The sequence below is a fragment of the Solanum verrucosum genome, unplaced genomic scaffold, assembly GCF_900185275.1.
Source record: "Solanum verrucosum unplaced genomic scaffold, falcon-dt-bn FXZP01001278.1, whole genome shotgun sequence".
In the NCBI taxonomy this organism is placed as follows: Eukaryota; Viridiplantae; Streptophyta; class Magnoliopsida; order Solanales; family Solanaceae; genus Solanum; species Solanum verrucosum.
The window spans coordinates 931,722-955,956 of NW_026020317.1; the positions used below are offsets into that span (position 1 = coordinate 931,722).

Here is a 24,235-nt window from a genome sequence, read left to right on the forward strand (position 1 = left end):
CATTATATAAGGGCAAACTTGGATTCACCTACCTGGCAATACCAATGTACCATTCACGGTCATGAGCTGCTTTAACACATAATCACTGCAAAGATCTACATTAATATCCAGACAACAGCAGTTACCTCATAAGCAAGTTTTAATTCACTCTTCTGGTTACATCTTGCAGAATACCATTCCAGCTCTGTATGTGTTCTGCTGCAGATGCAAAGGATTTTCCAGACATTGGAGTGATTTTCTCATCTGCCATACAGTCCTGCAAAGCCACCTTGCAGCCCTAAACCAGAAGTGATTTTATGAATGCAAGTTTGGCGCTTTAACATACATGCTTATGGCTCAATTGTCTGAGTCAAGACAAAATGATGTCATCGCAGGCATATGACCCATATCCATCATCTGAGCAGTTAAAGTGAACAGCATGTTAAAGTTCTCCACTGACTGCACTGAAGTATCACCACAAAGAAAAACAAGCAACTGATTCCTATCCTCAACCCAGCTGCATCCTGGTAGTCTGCCTGCTCCACTCTTTTTTATTGTTTCCCTAACTCTCTCCACATCACCCCATCTTCCTAGCTCAGCATACATGTTTGATAAGACAATCAGATTTGTTGATGTATGAGGTTCAAGTTCAAGAAGCTTCTCAATAGCACAGCCAGCAATCTTTATATTGTTATGCATGCGACAAGCCCCAAATAGGGCACCCCAAATTTCTACAGTGACATTTTTTTTCATATCCTTTATTAGAAGGAAAGCTTCTTCTAACCTCCCTGCTCGCCCAAGTAAGTCAACCATGCAAGCATAACGTTCACATGAAGGAGTAATAGAATACTTTCTGGTCATGTGCTCAAACAAATTTGCACCAGCATCACTCAAGCCAGCATGCTTACATGCAGATAAAACACTAACAAATGTGACTTCATCAGGAATGACTTCTTTATCTTCCATTTCTTGAAAAAGTTTGACAGCCTCCTGCCCATATCCATTTAAAGCATAGCCAGCAAGCAAGGAATTCCAGGATATAACATCAGCATTGTCAACATCTTCAAACATATTTTCTGCATCAAAGATCTTTCCACACTTCGCATACATAATGATTAAAGCATTACAAACTGATAAATTTTTCACATAACCGGTTTTTATAGCCGCTTGATGAAGTTGCTTGCCGATATGCTCAGCTGCAAGATTGGAACAGGAACTTAATGTTGAAGCAAACGTAGAATGATCTGGTTTCTTGCCATCATGTGTCATCGTGATGAAATATTTAAGTGCATCTACATAAAAACCATTTTGGGTATAACCTGAAATTAGAGAATTCCAAGAAATTACATTTCTTTCCCCCATATTCTCAAAGATCTCAAGTGCTTTTTCCATTTGTCCCACTTGAGCATAACCTGCTATCATTGTATTCCAAACAACTATGCTCTTTGGTTCCATCTTTTCAAACAGACCAAAAGCTTCATCAATCCGTCCACATTGAGCATAGCCTACAATCATTGTATTCCAACAAACAACATCACGAGTAGCAGTTCGATCAAATACCCAACGAGCTTTATCCATCATGTTGTTTTGGATGTACCCTGAAATCATTGCTGTTCGTGCACCAACATTTCTGTATGGCATTTGATCCAACAAATCCCTTGCTTCTTTTAGCTTTCCAGCACGACAATAACCATCAATCATTGTTGTATAAGCCACGGCACTTCTCTGAGACATTCTATTAAATAATGAAGCAGCCATGTCAATTTTTCCATTCTGGACATATGCAGCTAACATGGCATTCCAAGCAACCTCATTTTTCTCCGGTATTTGGTCAAAAATCATTTCAGCCTCCAATATCATCCCATATCGTGCAAATCCACTCAGCATTGTCACCCATGAAACAACATTTGGACTAGGAATCTTAGCAAAAACCTCTTTAGCAGAATCCAAATCCCCAACCTCAATAAACCCACCCAATAATAAATTCCAAGAAATGACGTCCTTCTCTTCAATATCCTCAAAAAATTTCAATCCAAATTGCATTTCCCCATTCTGGGTATATCCCAAAAGCATCGAATTCCATGAAACTAAATTCTTAGCCGGCATACCATCAAACATTTTCCTAGCATCATCTAACCTTCCAGCTTTTGCATACCCTGTAATCATTGCATTCCAGCAAGCTATATTACTTTTATCAGAAAGCAACTCAAATACATCTCTAGCCTTTTCAAGCTCCCCAATGCGCGCGTAACAAGTTATCATCAATGCATAAGTAAAATGGTCTCTCTGAGGCATTTTATCGAACAGTTCACATGCTTTCTCAACTTGACCATTAAGCAAATACCCATTAATCATTGTATTCCAAGAGATTAAATTTTTAAACAACATTTTGTCGAACAGCTTGCGTGCATGGATGATTCTACCATTCTTGGCATATGCAGAAATCATAGAATTGTAGGTGACAGTATTAGGGTGTGTGATTCTGTTGAACACTCTGATGGCTTCATCTATTTGTCCCCTTTTCCCTAACTGTGTTATCTTCAGATTTTGCTGGATGATTGTTCTTCCTCTACTTAAACTTGCCATTCAAATATATTATTATCTTCGGAATTGTACTGCGCCTTATAACGAATTTTCCCGCACTTCCTGCCCTAAAAAAGAGAGCCAAGTATTACCGAATTTAAAATTGGGGGCGAGTTATTTGATTATGAGCTTGACATGTGTTCGAGTATAACAGATGAAATTTTTGTAACTAGGGAGATGGAGCAAAAATATACTTAAATACCAAAATTTATTTATACATGCCTTAAAACACAACACGATATGTTTAAAATTACAAAGATCCGAAAGATAACCTTGACATATTATACACACTGGGATTATTTTTTAAAAGAAAAATTGGGGAAGGGGAAATGGGCTAATAAGGTGGAAATTTCAAGGAGTCAACCAACTGAGATACTAAGATTCTCGAAAGTCTAGTGTTTTTTATTAAGAAATGTTGGTTTCAACGCATTGCAGCAACATGATTTCTCTTCCATTTCAGAGTTTGGCTCATCTCCTCTATTGCTTCAGTGTTAGTTCTCCATGGTAACTTGTACTTGGCCATTTTTCTCTTCCTTGCTTCCACTCCAATTTTGTCTCCATGATCCTGCAAAAAAAGGGAAAGAAATAATCAAACAAATCATAATTTATTTAAATTTCTAAAGATTTGTTCTATCTGTATTATTTGGGATCCTTTTTCTATCACATCGAATATTTAATCTTTGGTAGGAAGCGTTTTGCTCTAATATATTTGGTGTAGGAAGCGATAAGTGATTAGTTGGACCGGTTGATTTCAGGATGTTTAAAGCAAAGAGAAAATTATTTACTCTTTGATTTATCCAAAGTGAGTTATTTTAGACATTGTACTATTTTCTGTTGGTATCTAATAATTGAGCAAAATTTTGCAACCTTAAATATCTTTCAAACCCTTTTGCCTTGCTTTTTGTCTGTAAAGATTACTCCTAGTACCTTGTTGATGATGACAAATCTAATCTATTTAGCGTGGTACCTCCAACTGCCGCAAATCGCAATAATTTGGTGTAAACTTTATTATGTGACTCAACATGGATTTAATGAGAATCTTAAGAGTGATCTAGCTTAAGAGTTGTAACATCAAATTCCCTTGCATCATGCATATCTCTCATTTATGTAGCTTCAAATTACTCAGAAACCATTTGAAAACCAAATGTTGGATTTTTTTTTTCCTAAAGAAATTGTTACAGGAGAAGTCATACCTTGAGGCAGAGGCCAGCATAAACATCACAAATGGGATGGTCCGCTGGGCAGCAATAGTTTGATCCATCACAACAAACACCGTTCTCATAGGGGCAGCAGCCCTGCTCTAAGCACATGCCAGAGAACTCTATCTCACAACAACATGTTTGGTCTCCTGGACAGTAACTGAAGTCTCCACATTCACTTGGTTTTGGAGTAGGCGGGGGAGGGGATAGCGGGGGAGGTGGTGGAATGGCTGGAGACGGATAAGGAGATGGTGATGATTCTTTCATTGGATATGAAGCCAATGAATTAATGGCACAAACCCCATATGGCAAATTAGTGTTCCTTCTTATATATCCATACCCTTCCATTCCCCACTCTGTACCCCATGAGTTCTTGATAATCCAATAGTCATCATGTCCATCAGAACCATATCCAACTATTAGTACTCCGTGGGATACGTTATTTGGATCATCAGAGCATTCTCCATCATAGATTCCCTGAATTGACACCAAAACAGAATAGAAACAAAAAATCACATCATTTTTGGGATTACTGACATGTGAAAATGGAATAATAGAAAATAGTTACCCCTTGGTATAGTTGAAAATCAGGGCTGCTTCCGTCAATGGCCACACTAACAGGTTGTTGAGCAGCAGCACAAAGAAGGGCACTTTCCTCCTTTGGAACATCTCGGTATCCATCAATTGTTACAACCTTATGGTTCACCTATTGAGGAAAATATTTGAAGAATGATCAAGTTTTGAAAAAGGGAAAAATATTTGGAAACTGGATAGAAGACTTGGATGTGAAATTGATCATCACATGCCTTGCTGTAATTGCAATGACCTTGAGAATGGGCAGTGTATGGATAATCAGCTGCTGAATCAATGCCGCTGTTGTTTATCACCCATTCAAAAGCAGGGTCCATAAGTCCACCTTTACAGCCACTATTATGTGAAGTATCACAATCAATAAGTTCTTGTTCAGAAAGGCTAATAAGTTCACCAGCAACTATTGCATTTATTCCCTCCATTGCTCCAGACGCCGAGAATGCCCAACAAGCTCCTTCAAAAGTTTTGCATAGATCAAATATATTACTCTAATGTACATAAGTGCATATGCCATCTTATTGCTCCCTTAGTGATAGAGTTTTGGACCTTTTAGTACTATTGACTTGTAATTTGAGCCAACAAAAAGTAGTAAGACTGTAATTTAGACCAATTTGCAGATTCAACTCATTTAATTTCTTTTATTTGGATTTCTTAGTGCTTGTGCAAGGACAACAAGCTACCTAGAAGTAAAACATGTATTTAGTGTAAACCAATACTATAAATATATAAAACACAATGAAATATGCCTAAATACAACATCAAGCAATCATCTACAGAGGAGAGTCATACTTAAAGATTAAATAAGTACCCCCACCGTTTCAATCTATCTGTCTTACTTTCCTTTTTAGTCCGCTCCAAAAAAAACTACTAAAAACAAGCTATAGCAACATGAACTGACAATGGTAAGAGAAGACAAGTGTAAAGTTACCACATTCTCCTTGGTCCTTGACCTTAGTGACAGCTCCATGTTTCCTCCAGTCCATTGAAGGAGGAGCATCACAAGAAAATGGAGTTGGTTTTTTTCCGACTTTCTTCATCTGAATAGTCTTTCTCTTGTTAAAGGGTATCGTAATCTTGGAAGTATGAACTTGTCTAAACTCTTCATTGCTCATATCAGCAAATTTTGTCAAACCAACCAAATAGTCTGAATCTGATTTCCTCTTGGAGTTCTTTTCCACTATATACTTCACATTCCTTTTAAAATTCTCCAACTTCACTTCTTCCTCTTTCTCATTCTTGTAAACTTTCCCATGCTTCTGTTTCCATTCTTGAAAGAGTTGGAACACTCTTTCTTCTGAAAGAGGCTCAGTTGGTCTATCTAGTATTGGAAAATCAGTAGTAAAAGAAGAAACTTGAGATGATAATGCAACAAAGATCAAGAAAAGTGGGGAAAGGGAAAGGAAGAGAGGAGGACTCTGTTTGCTTCCCATTTTTCAGTTACACTAAACAGTTATTGACTTTGTGATCATTCTAGTCCTAATCTCATTGTTTTATAGCTTTAGCAAAAGAGTTTAAGTTACGTATACGGATACTGTAAATAATTATCAGGTCATATTTTTTTGTTGTAACACAAAAATACATCATATCGTCAAGATTTTACATCCCACATTTTGAGGAGACATACTTATATAGAGATCTTTAGGTGACCTGATAGTAAAAAAAAATTAACTACACTTAAACAGCCTACGCGTTTCCAATAACTCTACGTAGGTGAGATATATGAAAAACTGTGCAAGCTTTTCTCAGTTCTATATGGTTCAAAGTGATGAATGAGGATTGAGGAAGGGTAGTGTGGTAGGTGTGGGTATCGGGTATGTAAGACACATTTTCTGGTATGTAACATGTGTTATTATCAATAATGTATGGGTGGCAAAACAGAGATTGTTTTTTTCTTTAGCTCAATTGGACCAATTAAGCTGGGAATACCGTGGCAAAAATATATCACTAGTAAAGAAATAATTTCTCAAAATAAAGTCTTTTGGTGTATTGGAACAACTAATGTTTGCAGCTATAGATTAAGACAGGAAAATTGACTTATATATGCAGTAGTATTTGCAAGGGAACAACTGATTACGGCAGGAAATTGACATATTACACTGTAATACGGTTGTCCAGAAAAGTTGTGAGGGTAGTTGCATCGTAAACTCGAAAAAAAAATTCACGTTGAGCTATATATTGGTAGGTTCTAAATTTATTCAATCAATCGCCAATTTGTGAAGGACAAGTGCACTTAATCTTAGACCAAAGGATAAAAATAAGTGATTAAAATTGAGTGAGTCTCTGCATATTAAAAAGATGGGTAAATTTTGATGGGTGAACCATAATAAATAGTGTCAACGGTGCCATGTGATATTGATGCTATATAGATTTCCCAAACAAGTCAAAAAGACAGCAGAATTGTCTAAAGGAACTGTGCTTATAGTTTCAGTTACGCATTTGATGAATCAAAATACTTGGCATTAGAACCAGAACCAGAACCAAAACCAAATACATTCTTAAGAATGCTAGAAGGCACGATAAGAATGTCGAAGAACTCATTAGTTTGTCCCATTGTATCTGCAACCAAATTGCAAAAATCTCAATCTCTGCACCTTCAGTGCTTCTATGTTGTTTGTTAAACACAAATATCACGCCTTTGGGATTTTTGGAAGATCTGCACATTTGATAAGAGCATGAATTTATGTTCCAACATGCATAGCTAGATGAGAGAAAGGGTTTGATTATAATAAAGTTAGTTAAGGAGTTATACCTTATGAGCACCATTCTCTGGCATTTTGAAACATGCGCAACCAGGGGCTTGGGCCTTTCTTCTCCACATCCCAATTTTTAGGATACCATGGGTACTGCCACATCAAGAAGCAGCGTTCTGGATGAGGCATCATTGCGAGATGTCTACCATCTGGAGAACAAATTGCGGCTACACCCAAAGGAGAACCATTAGGATTGAAAGGATATACTTCTGTTGGTGTGCCATCATCATCGCAATACTTCACTGGCGCCAAGTTGGAGCCAAGAATATGATTGAAAATACTATCATCAGGGAAATAAGCTCTTCCTTCACCATGAGCAGCCCAAACACCTAATGTACTGCCTTGCATACCTTTGAACATTATGGCTGGTGTTTCTTCTATTGTCACATTCGTGAAGCGACATTCAAACCTTCCAGACTCATTATGTATAAACCTCGGCTGTGATGGATCCCCTCCGGCACCAAAAACACCTCCTACTTGGGGCCCTGGCACCCAACCCAATAGAGCCATAAGTTGGCACCCATTGCAAACTCCGAGGCTGAAAGTGTCCGGACGGTTATAAAATGCCTGAAATTGGTTTAGAAGAGGCTGATTAAAGCGAATGGACGCTCCCCAGCCTTTGGCAGAATCAAGTACATCAGCATAACTAAAACCTCCAACAAACACAATTCCTCTAAATTTATCCAGTGTGATGACTCCATTGAGAAGGTCTGACATTGCAACATCCCATGGTTCAAATCCAGCAGCAGAAAAGGCTGCAGACATTTCTCTATCACCATTGCTGCCTTCCTCCCGGATAACTGCAACCTTTGGCTTTGAAATGGCAGTCATATAATTATCATCAGTAAATGTTGGCGTGAAAGATAGTTTCCAGGATGGTTCATGCCGATTTTTTAACCCTTCTTTTTCTAATTCTACACATGAATCCAGTCTTTGGAACTTTTCCAGTTGAAAGCTAGTCTCTTCCCACATATCCCTGAGCACAGAAGTTTCCTCATTCAAATGTGTAACCCCATCAACCTTCAATTCAACTATCGGAGATGAAGTAACTTGACCAATGATATCAGCAGAAACATCACCATGGTGGAGCTTTTCCAGAACTAAATCCACGTTTTTCTTGCTAACTTCAATGAGAAGGCCAAGCTCCTCCGCAAAAAGTGTTTCGGGTATAGTGCTCCCAGAAGATGTTAAATCCAAACGAATGCCACAGTTCCCTGCAAATGCCATTTCAAGGGCATTCACTATGAGTCCCCCATCACTGATATCATGACCCGCAGAGATCAGTTCATCAGAGATTAGGTTCTGAACCTCATTAAAAACAGTTTTAAGATAAGAGACATCATCCAAATCAGGACTTTCATCTCCAATTTGATCAAACACCTGGGCAAGAGCAGATCCACCGAGTCGTCGTTTTCCTCTGGCCAAGTCAATATGAAGCAGCACACCATCATCTCCAAGCTTCAAGTCTGGAGTAACTGTCTTTGTTATATCAGGACACGTCACATAGGTACTGATGACTAGATTCCCTGGAGCTTTAACAACTTCCTCCGATGAGTGGGCTGCCATGGAAAGACTATCTTTCCCCCCATCAATTGCAATCCCAAGTTCAATCATAGCTTCAGAAAGAGCAACAGCAGCATCATACATTGCAGCTCCTTCACCATCTAATTTTGCAGCATACATCCAATTCCCACTTGCTTTAACATCAGAAAGAGATGTAACTTTCGCCCAAACAAGATTTGTGAGTGCTTCTCCGACAGCCAGCCTTGCCATTGCTTTTGGATCCAAGAGACCTTTTATTGGCTGCTCTCCAATTGAGCATGCACCTCCAGTCAAGTCTGTATAAGTTTGAGCTATGACAGCCACATCAGCAAGAGTAATCTGCAAGGGACCCACAGTTTGCTGCTGTGCCACAAGACCAGTGACACACCTGTCAACTTTAGTGGTCAAGAATCTTTTCGAACAAACAGAAGGAAGCCTCAGGACCCTCTTCAATGAATCTAAAACTGTTGTTGCAGGAGCAATATCAAGTGGTTCACGCAGATTTTTCATGCGATTGAATTCAAATGTCTTTTTAGGCATATCACCAAGCACCTTCTCAAGCTCAAGATCCACTGCAGGTGGAGGAGGAGGCAGTCCACTAGACTTGCATTTGTTAGTTGCCACACTATCAACCAGAACAATACGGCCCTCACCATTAATTGTTCCAATAACAGCCATTGAAAGTCTTTCCCTTGAACAGATAGCTTGCAAAAGATCGCGGCTTTCAGGCTTCACCAGTATGGCATCTTGCTCCTGATATTCTGCACCCCAAATTTCCAGAACAGACATTGTGTGATCGCCAACTACAATTGCCCTTATATCAATTTTGGCACCCTGTGGGTGTATTATCTCCTTCACGACATTACAGTTTCCACCGGCACCCTGATCATGAATGCTTATGATCGGGTTGCTGTCACCCATTTCGATGCAAGCACGGACAACCCGATATAACTTTTGTGCCATCTCAGCATCTCCACGCTGCACGGCATTGAAGTCAAGCTCAGCATCATTCTGTCCACTGACCATGCTGGATGCAGCACCACCTCCCATTCCAATACGATATGCTGGTCCCCCGATCTTAACTACCAACATACCAATCTCGGGTTCTCCCTTTGTTATGTGACGGTGATCTATTTGCCCAATACCAGCACTAAACATGATTGGCTTCAACCATTCCCTCCTCTCACCACTTGGTAGTCTCATTCCAAAAGTTCGAGTATAACCCTGGATCAAGGGTTCCCCAAACTTATTCCCATAGTCTGATGCTCCATTACTAGCATCAATGAGAATCTGTAATGGTGATGCCAAGTTTGCTGGGTATGTGAAAGAAGGATCTTCCCAGGGAGCATATGACCCTTCAATGTTAAGATTTCCAACACAATATCCAGCTGTAGATGCAACAACAAAAGAACCCCTTCCAGTAGCATGGGTATCCCGGATCCGGCCTCCTGCACCTGTCTCAGCACCAGGATAAGGTGCCACAGCACAAGGGAAATTATGGGTTTCCGCTGTAAACAAGACATCAAGGTCAGTAGTAACCGTGTCCAAAGGGCATGTCGAACCAGGCTGAATAGGTCGCAATTGCTCCACTGGAAATCCCTTGATAGCACTGGAATTATCTTTGAATCCAATAACTGAATTGTTTGGATTTGCAAGCAAAGTGTTTTTGACAATCTGCATAAGAGTCTTATCCATAGGTTGACCATCTATAACAAGCTTTCCTGTAAAGAACCAGTGCCTACTATGTTCACTATTAGATTGAGCAATATCAAATAGTTCTACATTCGTCGGGTTTCGCTTAATGTCGTCCCTGAAAAGTTTGGTGTAGTACTGTAAGTCTTGCTCATCAAAGGCCAAGCCCATTTCCTCATTAATTTCCTCCAATGCCTTGCGACCCTTTTCCATGACTGGTATATATCGAACCTCCTCTGGAACTATGCTTGTCTTGAAAGAAGTAAGCTTCTCAACATAAATACACTCTGTCATTCGATCATGAACAATTGAAGCAAACTCATTAATTTGACTATCTAGAAGTGACCCCTTGACATATAATAAGTACCTCCTAGAGCGCTCCATTCTGTTTATCTCTGTTAGCCCGCATGCTTGGCAAATCGACACTGCATTAGCAGACCACGCTGTAGTGAAAGATAACCGTGGACCAACTTCAATGATATATGCATCTGGAAGTTCCCTCTGCTCTCTGTCAAGGAAACTCTCACTTCCCAAGCTCTCAGGTTCATAAGTTTCTCCTAAAAGCCATTTAAGCACAGAAAATTTATCACTTGAAAGATCTGATTTGAGTCCAATGTTGAAGCATTGTTCAGTTTTCAAGCCAATTATTTGATTAGAGATCTTTGTCTGAACCAACTTGAGAAGCTCAGCTGTGGCACTGTCTTGTAGAAATGGAACACGGTATAAATGTATCAGCTTTTCAGCAACCTCCTGCATTTTGCCTGAATCTTCATCCACCAAGCTACTGACATTCCCTGAAACCACAGCTCTAATCTTCGCCGGAATATGGGACCTGAGTCTCAATTTTTTATGTGAATACCCAACAGGGCTCTGTCTTGGAAGTGTACCCCAAAGCAAAAGATTTGTCTGCTTACTAGAATGTCTAGGCAATGCTAGCTTTTGTCTATGAAAACCCTGCAATACAAAATAAATCAGTGTTAACAATTTTCTCAACATCATTGACACAACATATTCTTGAAAAAAAATCAGTAATGATCATACTTGTAAGAATTCTGTTGCAGCAATGTCCCAAGCAGATGTAGCCATTGCCAAAACCTGCTCTGCTGCAATAAGTAAGAGGAGAATAAAATATCTTTCAGATAAACAAAAGACCAGAGCCTACAATAGCAATCAAAAAGAAACTAGAAACAATTAGCAAGATAGATTTTTGGGGTCAGAAACCATCTCAACTTCTCACAAACTAACAGACTATATATATTAGCTAAAGAAAAAATACAAAAACCCAAGAAAACTTCAAATTAAATACCCCACACAAGAACACTTCTTGCTACAAAGGAGTTGCCTTTAACCCAGTTTTTGACTCTTCTTCGAAAACAAATACACCCAAATGCTTTTTTAGCATAAAAAATTATGCTGCAATGGTGTACACACCAGTTTTGTATGCTAAAAATCAAAACTTGAGATAAAAAAATTATCTTTCTCCACAAAGTTTCAGCATAAAATAAAAACATACAATTTTTATAGCAAGAGAATACCTTTCGGTTGTGTCTCAACCAATATCAGCTAAAATTCTTGGCAAATTGATAGTGAAAAAGGGAAAAGAGACATAAATTTCAATGGTGGGAGGAGCAAGACCAGTGATAGTGCTTGGGCTTTTGGACAAAAACCCTAGTACCCAGATATCCCTTTTTCCTTTTTTTTTACTTTAATTATTTATTTTATTTTCTAAGAATAAATGATTAATTGAAAATTCATTAGCTTTAGGGCTGATTTGACACAGTTTATAATTGACTCGACTTAGCCAACATTAGATGATTGTTAGATGGCTAGATTTTATTTTTTCAAATACTATAGTTTTGTTTATTAAGATACTTTTTCTCTTTTAATTTGCGGAAAATATTATATCATAGGTAAAATTCCATTATGAAAGCCCGACAAAATACTCTCCATGACTGATATTTCACATAAATAGACAGTACTAATAATTAGATGTAACTATATGTAGTCATTTAGTAAGGAGTGATCAGTTGAACACCTTTTATTAAACATTTATATTATATAGGAAAAAGGGTTAAAAATCTTCTTAACGTATGTCAAATGGTTTAAAAATGTCCTCCTTCCATCTTTTGGTTTAAAAATGCCCCTAACGTTTTCTTAAGGTTTAAAATTGTCCTTTATTAACAACTCACTAACATGATAAATGATGAGTCATTTAATTAGCCAAATGACTTCATCTTATTGGTCTAACTAATTTTTAAAATCCAACTCAACGACCCGACCCATCTATGCTACAAAAATTCAAGGAAAAATTACTTATCTAAACATACTTCACTATCATATATACTTATTTTACCTTTAGTTTAAAACAATTACATATAATATCACTTTTAATAACTATATCATATATTTTAAAAAATTTAATCAGTTATACAAGTTCCTTAAATATGGTGTTGAATAATTATCTTAAAATTTAAATTCCTTAATTTATGGTTGATTAGCAATTCAAATTATCTCTCACGTCATCCCCTCTCCTCTAATTTATCGTCACTCCAAATGATCAACCTACTCTCTCTCCTAATTCTTCCACTCTCATCGCATCCCAAAATACTCTCGGTACAATGATGACTCCTTCACCGGAGCAGAAGAATGCATCAATGGGCGTGTCTTCTCTAAGACTATCAACATGCGGAAGTCTAATATCTAATTAATTATAACTTGAAGAATCAAACTTTTGTATGATATTGGACTGATTTGACAGCAAAATACTTATTATTTTCTTACTAGTGGCATCAATGGCCACTTTTTCTATTGCCAAAGATGAGAGAGACGAAGGGGAAAGGGAAGAGAGATGGTGGTAAAAATATGTATCTAGTTAGTTGTATGTGTATATACATGTATCTAATTAAAAATTTGCGTATCTCATAAAGTGTACATGTATCTGAATTAAGATTATGTACCTATGAGAAAAAATTCTGATGCTCAAAAAAATGAGAAGAAATTTATTATTTTTTTTGAAATTTTTGGGAGAGGAAATTCATGGAAGAATTGGAGAAGAAATTAATAGGAAAACGCGTGATTTCCTCCTAAATTGATGTGTTTATACGTTACTTTCCATATTTAGATACATATAATTAGATGTATCTGCTTAGCACGTATCTGAGATACATGTATCTAAACTACCTTTTATATTTAGATACATATAATTAGATGTATCTGCATAGCATGTATCCAAGATACATTTATCTAAACGTGTTATGGACATGTATCTGAAACCAAAATATGATAGAAATTGTAATATCAAAAACTCACGGGAAGAGAGGTAATTTGCTCCTAAACTAGTGGGATTTATGTTGTTTGCCCTGAGTTCATACATCCTTCAATTTATCTTCTTTTTTTATTATTTCTCATTAGTTTCAAGAAGAAAAAGAACGAAGAACTACAAATAATAAGGTAGCTAAATCTTGAATTTGTTCCTGATTGACATTGAAACGTTCTTTTATGCTACATCTGATTCCCATGAATCCACCCCCGAATTCACAATTGCTTCTAACTCGAAATTATGAAGGACAATTGAACCTCGATTGCTGAACTTTTGATTTACACACAATTATCCCTTCTCTTATCACTACAAACCCACTATCTCCGACGTTAATCGCGTGTAATGCGTCATCGGAAAGAGACAGAATACAAGCAGTAGAAGAACCCTTTGCCTTTGTATTAAAAAAAGCTTCATTAAGAACTTTCATCAAATTCCGTGAGGCGGCGTCTCTTCGGAGGTTAATATGAAAATGGGTTTTAGGGTGGGTTTGAATTTTGGGCAAACAACATAAATCCCACTAGTTTAGGAGCTAATTACCTCTCTTCCCGTGAGTTTTCTGTATTACAGTTTCTACCATATTTTGGTTTCAATGTCAGTCAGGAACAAATTCAAGATTTATCTACCTTATTATTTGTAGTTCTTCCTTCTTTTTCTTCTTGAAACTAATGAGAAATGAAAAAAAAAAAAAAAAAAGATAAATTGAAGGATGTATGAACTCAAGGAAGAAAGAAGAGAGTTAGGATAAATGGGAACAAAAGACCCAAAATTGATTGGGCTTATTGGGTCAGATTTGAAATGGGTTTCTAATCAAGTGAGTCATATATTTTGAAATAGGTAAAGAAAATTCATGTCACAATTGCCATGTCACTGTTATGTTAATAAAGGACAATTTTAAATCTTAAAAAAAACTTTGAGGGTATTTTTAAACCAAAAGGTAGAAGGAGGGCATTTTTAAACCATTTGAGATACGTTAAGGGTATTTTTAACCCTTTTCCCTATTATATATAACAAATTATACGAAGTATAGAAGTCAATAATTATTTTTTATTTGTAAATATTAAATCTTGAATATTCCTGACGAAATTTTTGACTTCATTATTGAATAATGTCATCTTTTTTTAATAATGAGAATACTTACTATTATTCAAGATTACTTCAATTTTCCTTGCACGCAATTCACAATCTTGACAAATTAAAATCTCTATTTGGTAGTTCATATAGTTTTCTTTATCCATTCTATAAAATATGGAATCAAATATTCTATAACGTATGTGTTTGGCATAAATGTACATATTTATATTAGTTACCAAAGTTTTTTTTGTTGGTTTAATTATTATGATTGCCTAAATAGTGAATTTTGATGTCTAGGAGTAATTTGCGTAAGATAAATAAGAAAAAATTGACATGAATAATGCCACTAAGGTAAAGAAAGGAGAGAAGCTAACAAGAAGAAAAAGATGATTTTTTATGTATTTTCGATGGATATATAAAAGTAAAATATATTTTTTAACCTTTTATTTATCCAAAAGTGATCTCTTTTAAGGCCTCTGATAACTAATAATTAAGCAAAACTATGCAACCTTGAATTAGAATATTGAAGTGTGAAATCTAATCGCGATGAATGATTGAATTGTAGGTGTATTATACTAAAATGACAATTTCAAGATTAAATTTATATTTTTTTATTAAAGACATAACTAACCTCAAGATATATATATATATATATATATTTATTTTTTTTATTTTTTTTTATTTTCAAACTTAATTGGAATAAATGATTCTAAACAATATAATTCTAAATTTATAATATCGAAATAACTTTATCTACGAATCAAACTACCCCTAAACGCACTTCAATTATGACTACTTTAGTTTAGAATGTTTAGATATAGCAAATGTATTGCCTTTTGGTGTATTAGAAAAAATAATACTTTTCTTTTTGTCCAACAATCCATTCACCACCGTGCACATCACACACACTAAAAAGTTATTCTTTATTAATAAAAACATACATGAACAGAAATTCCAATGTAGCATCCATAGGTTGCCTATTTCAAGTCCATAATCAGACCATCCATTTTGTGAAAAAAGAGTAAATATATTGTTTGCTGGCATGTTAATAATAGTATAATTTTACAAGCTAATAACATCTTCATATCTTATGCTGCTCTCTGCAAGGCAATTGGGGTAAGCTGGCAAAATTAAATTTAGTGTTACATTTGATTAGTTTGGTAGTATTGTTAATTTAGTGTACATTTGATCAGTGTGCTAATATTGTATCACATTGCATAACTAATTTTGCTATACAATCAGACCACTCTATAATAGTCATATTTTCTATGGAACCATGATTCATGTTACGTTATATTATATGTCTCTATAACAACATTAAGTTAAAGCAATCAAACAATATTGGAACAAAATGATGTTGTTATAGAGAGGTTTCATTGTATCTCCCATTTGTAATAGATTATGCAAAGTAAATTACGTGAGATACCATATTTTCTAATACAAGTCCTTTTAAAATAAAACTAGACACACCAAAAATTGAAAAAAGTTGTACTCTCAGAGTAAGTCACTGCATAAGAATCTGCATACATGTATTATAAGTTACAACCTTTTTAGTGAAAAATATATTAGATATGTATATATAAAAAAAAATCCCCCCTTCCCATATAGTTATAATGTCATATCAACAAGTAACAAGCAGCCTTTTCTGCTCCTTCAATCTGAATTTGAAGGAACTCCAGAGTTTGGCAATCATAATGCAAGTTTATTATTCTTCAGAACTATTTTCAAGAATGTACACAACATAAAACTCAATAGACGTAGTCTTCTTCTTATACTCATGCCAAATGATGAATTTGAAGATCGTGCTACTAGGTAGCCATCAAATATACTGAAAATAATATGTGCATACATCATGCAATCTATTTACCCGAAGCCAGAAGCAATTAACATTCACCTCTATAAATTTTTGTATCCTCCTCCACAGACACCATTTTCTCTCAAGTACATAAAAAGAAAATGGTTAAAAGACATCCAAGACCACCTTCACCAGAAGGTATAGTGCAGCTGCAAACGAAATGCTTGTGGCAGGTCGAATTTTCAGGCTACATAACTCTCTTTCTAGTTCTGTATTTCAAGAAATTCATATTTTTGCTCAAGCAAGATTCATTAAGGAATTGTACTTGTGGTTTCAGCTAAACAGTTTTATTCATCAAAATTCTTGGTGTTAGAACCAGAATTACATTTATTTATCAACATTTCGAATGCCATGATAACAATTATTTAACTCAGAACATTGGTGCAACATGCTTCCTCTTCCATTTCAGAGTTTGGCCCATCTCCTCTGTTTCTTTAGTGCTTGTACTCCATGGTGACTTGTATTGGGCCATTCTTCTCTTCTTTGCTGCCACTCCCACAGTATCATCAAATCTCTGCAATAAGGAAAAGAAGTATGAAAGAAAATAATATAAAGTATCCAACAGAATTTATTTTATTCTTAACCTTGTGTGTTGATTAAAACTCTCAACTTTTTGATACAAGCAAAATATCAAGAGTGATCTACCCTATGAGTTCCCTGGCACTTAACTCCCTTGGCATCTTAGCTTTCTCTCTAGTAAATGCTCCCTTTGGAAACTCAGAAATAGGAAAGTCAGCGAAGACTACGAGATCAAAGAAGATATTTGCATCCTCTTGGTGTATTGAAGATTGAAGGGCTCTCGTTAGGAGATTTTGGTCATGAACAGATACAAACAGGCTGAGAGGGGAATAGCAGATGCTCTAGCAAGATATTGGATACAGATGATGTTTAGGACTTACAATTTCCAGGTATTTAGGCCTTAGCTTCCCAAATAGGGGAAAAACAGGTCCTAATTCCAATATCATATTCCTCCCAAATATTTTCTCACTCCAAAGTACCACTATTACTCTCTTGCTTAGATGGTGCAAATTCGAGTCCTAAATGTTAATAAGGATTTGCATAAAGTCGCTTCAGAATATTAGGGTATAAGAGATGGCTAACTTTTACCACGGTTTGAAAGAGAAGAAAAATAAGAAGAAAGAGGTGGAATGATCAAAAGACAATAGGATTATAAGAATTTTCTTTCTAATGATTTTGACGACTCCAACAAAATGAATAAATTTGCTTATTATAGTTTGGATGTTACAAAGCTTCAGATAAGTAGTAGTACCTTGAGGCAGACGCCTTCATAAACATCACAAATGGGATATTCAGCTGGGCAGCAATAGTCTGATCCATGACAGCAAACACCATTCTCATAAGGACAACACTTATGACGGAAGCATATGCCAAAGAAATACAAGTCACAACAACATGTTTGATATTCAGGACAAGAATACCAGCCTCCACATTCACTTGGTTTTGGATAAGGTGGTGGAGGGGGAGGAGGGGATGGCGGAGGAGGTGGTGGAGGGGATGGTGGAGGAGGTGGTGGGGAGGGTGGAGGGGGTGAAGGGGGTGGTGGAGATGGCGGAGGGGGCGGAGGGGATGGTGGAGGAGGTGGTGGGAAGGGTGGAGGGGGTGAAGGGGGTGGTGGAGATGGCGGAGGGGGCGGAGGGGATGGCGGAGGAGGTGGTGGGGAGGGTGGAGGGGGCGAAGGGGGTGGTGGAGATGGTGGAGGGGGCGAAGGGGATGGCGGAGGAGGTGGTGGAGGGGGCGAAGGGGGTGGTGGAGATGGTGGAGGGGCGAAGGGGATGGCGGAGGAGGTGGTGGGGAGGGCGAAGGGGGTGGTGGAGATGGTGGAGGGGGTGGTGGGGATGGTGGAGGAGGTGGTGGAGGGGACGGTGGAGGAGGTGGTGGGGAGGGTGAAGGGGGTGGTGGAGATGGTGGAGGGGATGGTGGAGGGGGTGAAGGGGATGGCGGAGGAGGTGATGGAGGAGGTAGAGGGGGCGAAGGGGATGGCGGAGGAGGTGATGGAGGAGGTAGAGGGGGCGAAGGGGATGGCGGAGGAGGTGGAGGGAGCGAAGGGGATGGCGGAGGAGGTGATGGAGGGGGCGAAGGGGATGGTGGAGGAGGGCATGGTGGAGGGGGCAGAGGGGATGGTGAAGAAGGTGGTGGAACAGCTGGAGACGGATAAGGTGAAGGTGGAGGATGCGATGGTGGATGAGGTGGTGGAACGGTTGGAGATGGATAAGGATATGGTGCAAAAGGTGGCTGAGGGGATGGGGATGGAGGTGGTGGAGGGAATAGTGGAACGTCTGGAGATGGCGGAGGGGATGGTGGAGGAGGTGGTGGAACGATCGGAGACGGATAAGGAAATGGTGCAGAAGGAGGTGGAGGGGATGGTGGAGTAGGTGGCGGAATGGCTGGAGACGGATAAGGAGATGGCTCAGAAGGTGGTGGAGGGGGCGGAGACGGAGATGGTGCAGAAGGTGGTGGAGGGGGAGAAGGGGATGGTGGAGGGGGAGAAGGGGATGGAGGAGGTGGTGGAATGGCTGAAGATGGGGGAGAGGGCAGAGGGAACGGTGGAGGAGGTGGTTGAACGGCGGGAGATGGATAAGGAGATAATACAAAAGATAATTCCTTCGTCGGATAAGAAGCCAATGAATTAATGGCACAAACACCATATGGCAAATCACTGTTTCTTCTTATATATCCATACCCCTCCACTCCCCATGATGTACCCCATGAGTTCTTGATTATCCAGTAGTCATCGTCTCCTTCAGAACCATATCCTACTATTAGTACTCCATGGCTCAAATCATCTGGACTACTAGAGCAACTTCCATCATAGATTCCCTGCATGTTTCCATAATACAATAGAACAAAGTGCACGTCATTTTGGGATTCCTGAGAGAAGAAAGGGCAAAGAAATGTGTGAAAAAGGAGTAAAAGATAAGAGTACCCCTCTATACAGCTGAAAATCAGCACTCGTTCCATCGATGCCAACACTGACAGGTTGTTGAGCAACAGCACAAAGAAGGGCAGTTTCCTCCTGTGGAACATCTCGGTATCCATCAATTGTTACAACCTTGTGGTTCACCTGTTGAGGAACACTGATCAAAGATTTTCTTTTAAAGAAGGATATTATTTTGAAAATGAACAGAAGATTTGATATGAAATTGATCTGTCATATGCCTTGGTGATCTTGCATGCGCCTTGAGAGGCCGTGTATGGGTAATCAATTTCTGAAGCAATGCCGCCACTGTTGATCACCCACTCAAAAGCAGGGTCCATATATCCACCATAACAGCCGGTATTGGTTGAATTATCACAGTTGACAAGTTCTTGGACAGAAAGGCTAATAAGTTCACCAGTAATTATTGCATTTATTCCCTCCACGGCTCCACAAGCTGAAAATGCCCAGCAAGCTCCTGCAAATGTTTAGTAGAAATCAAGGTAATTACTCCACTAACATAGATTTAAAGACCATGGATCATCTGGATTGCTCCTTATTTGTCACGAAGTTGCAAAGCAGGAAACTCCCATACTATTCCATTTAGACTGTAAATTAGCTCAATTAGCAGATTGCCTATTCTGCCTTTGACACTACTTGTGTCAAGGAACATAATGCATAGAAGCTGCCCAGATATAAAACATGTACCTAATGTAAGTCAGTTTGACTTCGATGTGCCCTCCAGCGCTATTTATAAACCACCACAAAGTATAGGTATACGAACCGCTCAAAAAACCAGGATATATACATGAAGAAATATTTCTCTAAAACAAAGCACAAAAAAATTATTTTGGTTGGATCCTGAGCAAGATTGTAGTCAAGCTTGAGGCTTAAAAGAAGGTATTCATATCTTCATTTTCCCATTCTGTGTTACATAAGTGAAGAGACGGAAGATCCAATAGCATATCTTCCGAGTGGAACCTAGTTATCAGTGTTAGTTTTTAAATTCCATCATTGGCAAATCAAATTAAAGAAACAACTGCACCCTTGTGCGCTATAATATGAGAGAAACGGAATTATCCGCTGAATTACCCTTTTTATTCCTGTCAATTGAATTTTCAAATCGTTCAACTTCCTCTTTTACTATCCAGCGATCTACTGAACAGAAGCACCATTTATTTCTCAGTACTATGCTGTAAACTTCACAGCCACCTCATGAATTCAATAAGCAACAAGGTAATACTAAAACTGTAAGAGACTTAAAGAGAAAAGTGAAGCAGAAACTCTATTCCCAACCCTTACTATTCAAGTGTTCAGGCCAACTGACTGGCAGACAGAAAAAACAGCATCTAGCTATTGATAACATGATCAATTGAAAAGGATAAAAGAGCACAAGTGAGCTTACCACATAGTTCTTGGTTCTTGACCTCGGTGACAGCCCCGTGTTTCCTCCAATCCCTCGAACGAGGAGCATCGCAAGAAATTGAAGTTGGTTTTTCTTCCACATTCTTCATCTGAATAATCTTTCTCTTGTTAAAGGGTATCTTTATCTTTGAACCATGAACTTCCCTGAACTCTTCATTGCTCATATCAGCAAAATTGGTCAGACCAACGAAATGTTCTGAAGCTGACTTCCTTTCTGAGTTCTTTTCCACTATATACTTCACATTCCATCTAAACTTCTCCAACCTCATTTCTTCCTCTTTCTCATCCTTGTAAACTTTCCCATGCTTCTGTTTCCATTCTTGGAAAAGTTGGAAAACACTTTCATCTGATATGAAATCATTTGATCTGTCTAATATTGAGAAATCACTAGAAATACTATAAACTTGAGATGATAAAGCAGCCAAGATCAGAAAAAGAAAAAAGAGAAGATAGGTTCCTTCTACATTTTTCATTTTTTCATTAACATCAACCATGAAATGATTTTGAGGCACTTCAATTTATATATATACTAGTACTACTTTTTTGGACAAGGCGCCTTTTAATGAGATTCCCAATCAGTCAATGCCATGATATGATATGAAGAATTGTGGGAACAGTTAGCTGTTGTTCAGATTTCAGAAATGAGAATAATAGAATTGTTTAAGAAAGAAGAGGACAGTAGCAGGTAGGTGAGGATATTTTAAATTAAAAGCATTTTCTGGTTATTATATATCAATGAACTGAGCTACTCACAGTAAATTCATATATTTATTGCTTGTCCCCATATACAGCGCTGGTGACTAAAATAAGTTAAGCAATATTTGGAAGCTTAGATGATAACTTTTTCCATGTAATGACTCTATTTCATTGATGTGATGCTCAACGATTCAGTCAACTATTTGAAAGAACTCTAATTTATTTGAAGCTTAAGAAGTTCTATGCACTAACTACGCAATACAATATTTACATAATCAAATGGTAAACTTTTTAAATTAAATTACAGTGATAGTATGGAAATTATTTACATTGATATTGTATATAACTTAAAACTACTTGTAAATTGTACTGGTGCATGTGTTGGTAGGTAAGGGATCAATGAGTAGATTAAGTTAAGAGATTCATGTAAAACATGTGTTCCTAAGAAAATTGAAAAAAGAACAAGTTGAGACAACAGCACAGTAAGAAAGAACAAAATATCATAGCTCACCAAACTAAGTGGAGATAAATGTATGTCTTTTTCAATTGAATCAATTACACGTTTTTATGTTCATTGATTTTTGGTATCTTTTCCTTTTTGAGAGGGGCATGAAAGGTGGAACCTAGTGAAGATTTTTTGAAGACAGCATACAACGTACATTGATATTTTTCATCCATCAATTTTCAAGGCCTACCAACTCCAATCAAATTGAGCTGGTGTATGACGGTAAAACTTCTTAAATGAACTTATTTTATTTTTTCACTTTTTTAGTAACAGTTTATTCGTGTTAGACCAATAAATTTAAAAATTATTTTGATCAGCCATTAAAATATACTACTAGTTTGATTTTTTTAATCGAAAAAGCTACTTTTTCAAACTCAGATAGCTTTTGCTACCCAAAAGTAGTTCCTTTGTTTACAAAAAATTGGTCAAACAACTCTTCTTTTTAAAAAAAAGGAAAAACACTTTTAGAGAAAAATAAGCTTGGGCAAACCGGGACCAAACGAGGGAGGCGATCCCCAAATCGGCTCAGTTCGTCGGACTTTTATCTAATCGAAGAAATGGCAAAATTGCACCAGTAGACATAAAAACACAGTAAAACCTATACTCACAAAGAAATTTTATATTTCGTCCAACTTCGCTGTCGATTTGAACAACGTCAATTGCGATGATTATTGGTAACAATCGGAATAGTACTTATCAAATTGGAACCAGAGAAGCTGGTTGTGATGAGTTGCTGTTGGTGGCAGTGCTACTGCTCGGATTATTATTTGGCAAATCGCAGGCGCAATGCTGAATTTTGTCGCATCCATTGTAAATTGCATCTCTAGTTTCTCCTACTCATCTCTTCATTTTTTGTTTTTGGCCAAACTTTTAGGTCCAATTTTTAGTAACAGGTTATAAGATTAAAATATTTTTTTATAGTAAATTTTAATTTTTTTTATTTTCTTAATCAAATATATATTAAAACATTTTATAAAATTTAAGTTTCATTTTTTGAGAGAAAGGTCAGAGATATTTTTAAATGATTCCTAATAGGTTAATTTAACCCTTCATTACTTTTTAGGATAAACACTATCTCCAAACTCAAAAGTATGTTTCTTAAAAAGGGTCAATTTTACCTTTAAATTATTTGTAAGCTCTTTTCTCCAACTTTTAATCAAAATCAAGGAAAAAGGGGTCATACATAATTATATGTATTTCATTGTAGAAAAAATAAATCTTGCATAGTTTAATAGCAAATACAATAATTTATAGTATGCACTTGACAAATTGAATTGTTTTAAAATAATAATAAAAAAAGTTGAAAAGGTTCAATACACCATTAAACAATTTTAAAAGTTCAAATATATTCTTGAATAATTTTTTTAAAAAGTCTAATATATCTCTGCGTGGCTTCCATCATAAGTGTAAGGGCAATATTTTAAAACTTTGAATTATTCATGAGTATACCTAAGATAACAAAATAATATTAAGAATATAGTAACAACACAAAGAAGACACTTAAACAAATGCATGACTTAAAATATAATAATAAATAACTCTGTCTAATAAGAATGGACTGAACTCAAAAGTAATGATGAGTAATTTGTTATAATAAATTAAATTACTGTAGTAATATTAAAATTCTTTACAATATCATTATATATAGCATAAATACTTGTAAATTGTAATGGTGCATGTGTTGGTTGGTAAGAGGTTTGACTTGAGATCTGAATCAATGAATCGATTAAATTAATTTAAAAGATAGTATGCATAATTATATAAGTTTATTTTTCATTTTCTCATACAATCATTGATATTCATTTTGAAATTTAACTAATTCCAATTCATATTGAGAAATCTTATTTTGAGGTAAAATATTAACTTATAGAGTTGAAATTTGAAGTCTTTATTTAAAAATAAAAGAAACATTTACTATTCTATTATAACTTTTGGTAATAGGTGAATTATAAGATATTTTTCTTACTTTGAATTATAGAGATGAAGCTAAAATTTAATTTATGAGTTAAGAATTTTATTTTTTTAACAATCTAAACATATTAAATAAATTTTTCAAAATAAATATAATATTATATTTAAACTAAAGTTACTTC

The 24,235-nt window shown here is 36.8% G+C and overlaps 4 protein-coding genes across 4 annotated transcripts; all 4 read right to left on the minus strand.

Annotated features, from left to right (window-relative positions):
- Window positions 1–336: 336 nt before the first annotated feature.
- LOC125835192 (pentatricopeptide repeat-containing protein At4g02750-like) lies at window positions 337–2,612 on the minus strand. Its single transcript, XM_049514319.1, has one exon. The coding sequence runs from the start codon at window positions 2,563–2,565 to the stop codon at window positions 337–339; it is 2,229 nt and encodes a 742-aa protein (XP_049370276.1). The 5' UTR covers window positions 2,566–2,612.
- Window positions 2,613–2,735: 123 nt separating this feature from the next.
- Window positions 2,736–5,845, minus strand: LOC125835239 (low-temperature-induced cysteine proteinase-like). The gene is made up of 5 exons (XM_049514368.1): window positions 5,281–5,845; window positions 4,568–4,806; window positions 4,330–4,467; window positions 3,756–4,238; window positions 2,736–3,127 (listed from the first exon to the last, which is right to left on the minus strand). Exons 1-5 carry the CDS (start codon window positions 5,780–5,782, stop codon window positions 2,984–2,986), a joined length of 1,506 nt encoding a protein of 501 aa, XP_049370325.1. The 5' UTR covers window positions 5,783–5,845; the 3' UTR covers window positions 2,736–2,983.
- An 811-nt stretch (window positions 5,846–6,656) lies between these two features.
- Window positions 6,657–11,433, minus strand: LOC125835187 (probable phosphoribosylformylglycinamidine synthase, chloroplastic/mitochondrial). The gene is made up of 3 exons (XM_049514310.1): window positions 11,378–11,433; window positions 7,102–11,290; window positions 6,657–7,005 (listed from the first exon to the last, which is right to left on the minus strand). Exons 1-2 carry the CDS (start codon window positions 11,420–11,422, stop codon window positions 7,103–7,105), a joined length of 4,233 nt encoding a protein of 1,410 aa, XP_049370267.1. The 5' UTR covers window positions 11,423–11,433; the 3' UTR covers window positions 6,657–7,005; window position 7,102.
- A 5,345-nt stretch (window positions 11,434–16,778) lies between these two features.
- Window positions 16,779–21,623, minus strand: LOC125835240 (low-temperature-induced cysteine proteinase-like). The gene is made up of 6 exons (XM_049514369.1): window positions 20,922–21,623; window positions 19,759–19,994; window positions 19,526–19,663; window positions 19,163–19,419; window positions 17,852–18,092; window positions 16,779–17,095 (listed from the first exon to the last, which is right to left on the minus strand). Exons 1-6 carry the CDS (start codon window positions 21,433–21,435, stop codon window positions 16,952–16,954), a joined length of 1,530 nt encoding a protein of 509 aa, XP_049370326.1. The 5' UTR covers window positions 21,436–21,623; the 3' UTR covers window positions 16,779–16,951.
- Between the last annotated feature and the right edge of the window lie 2,612 nt (window positions 21,624–24,235).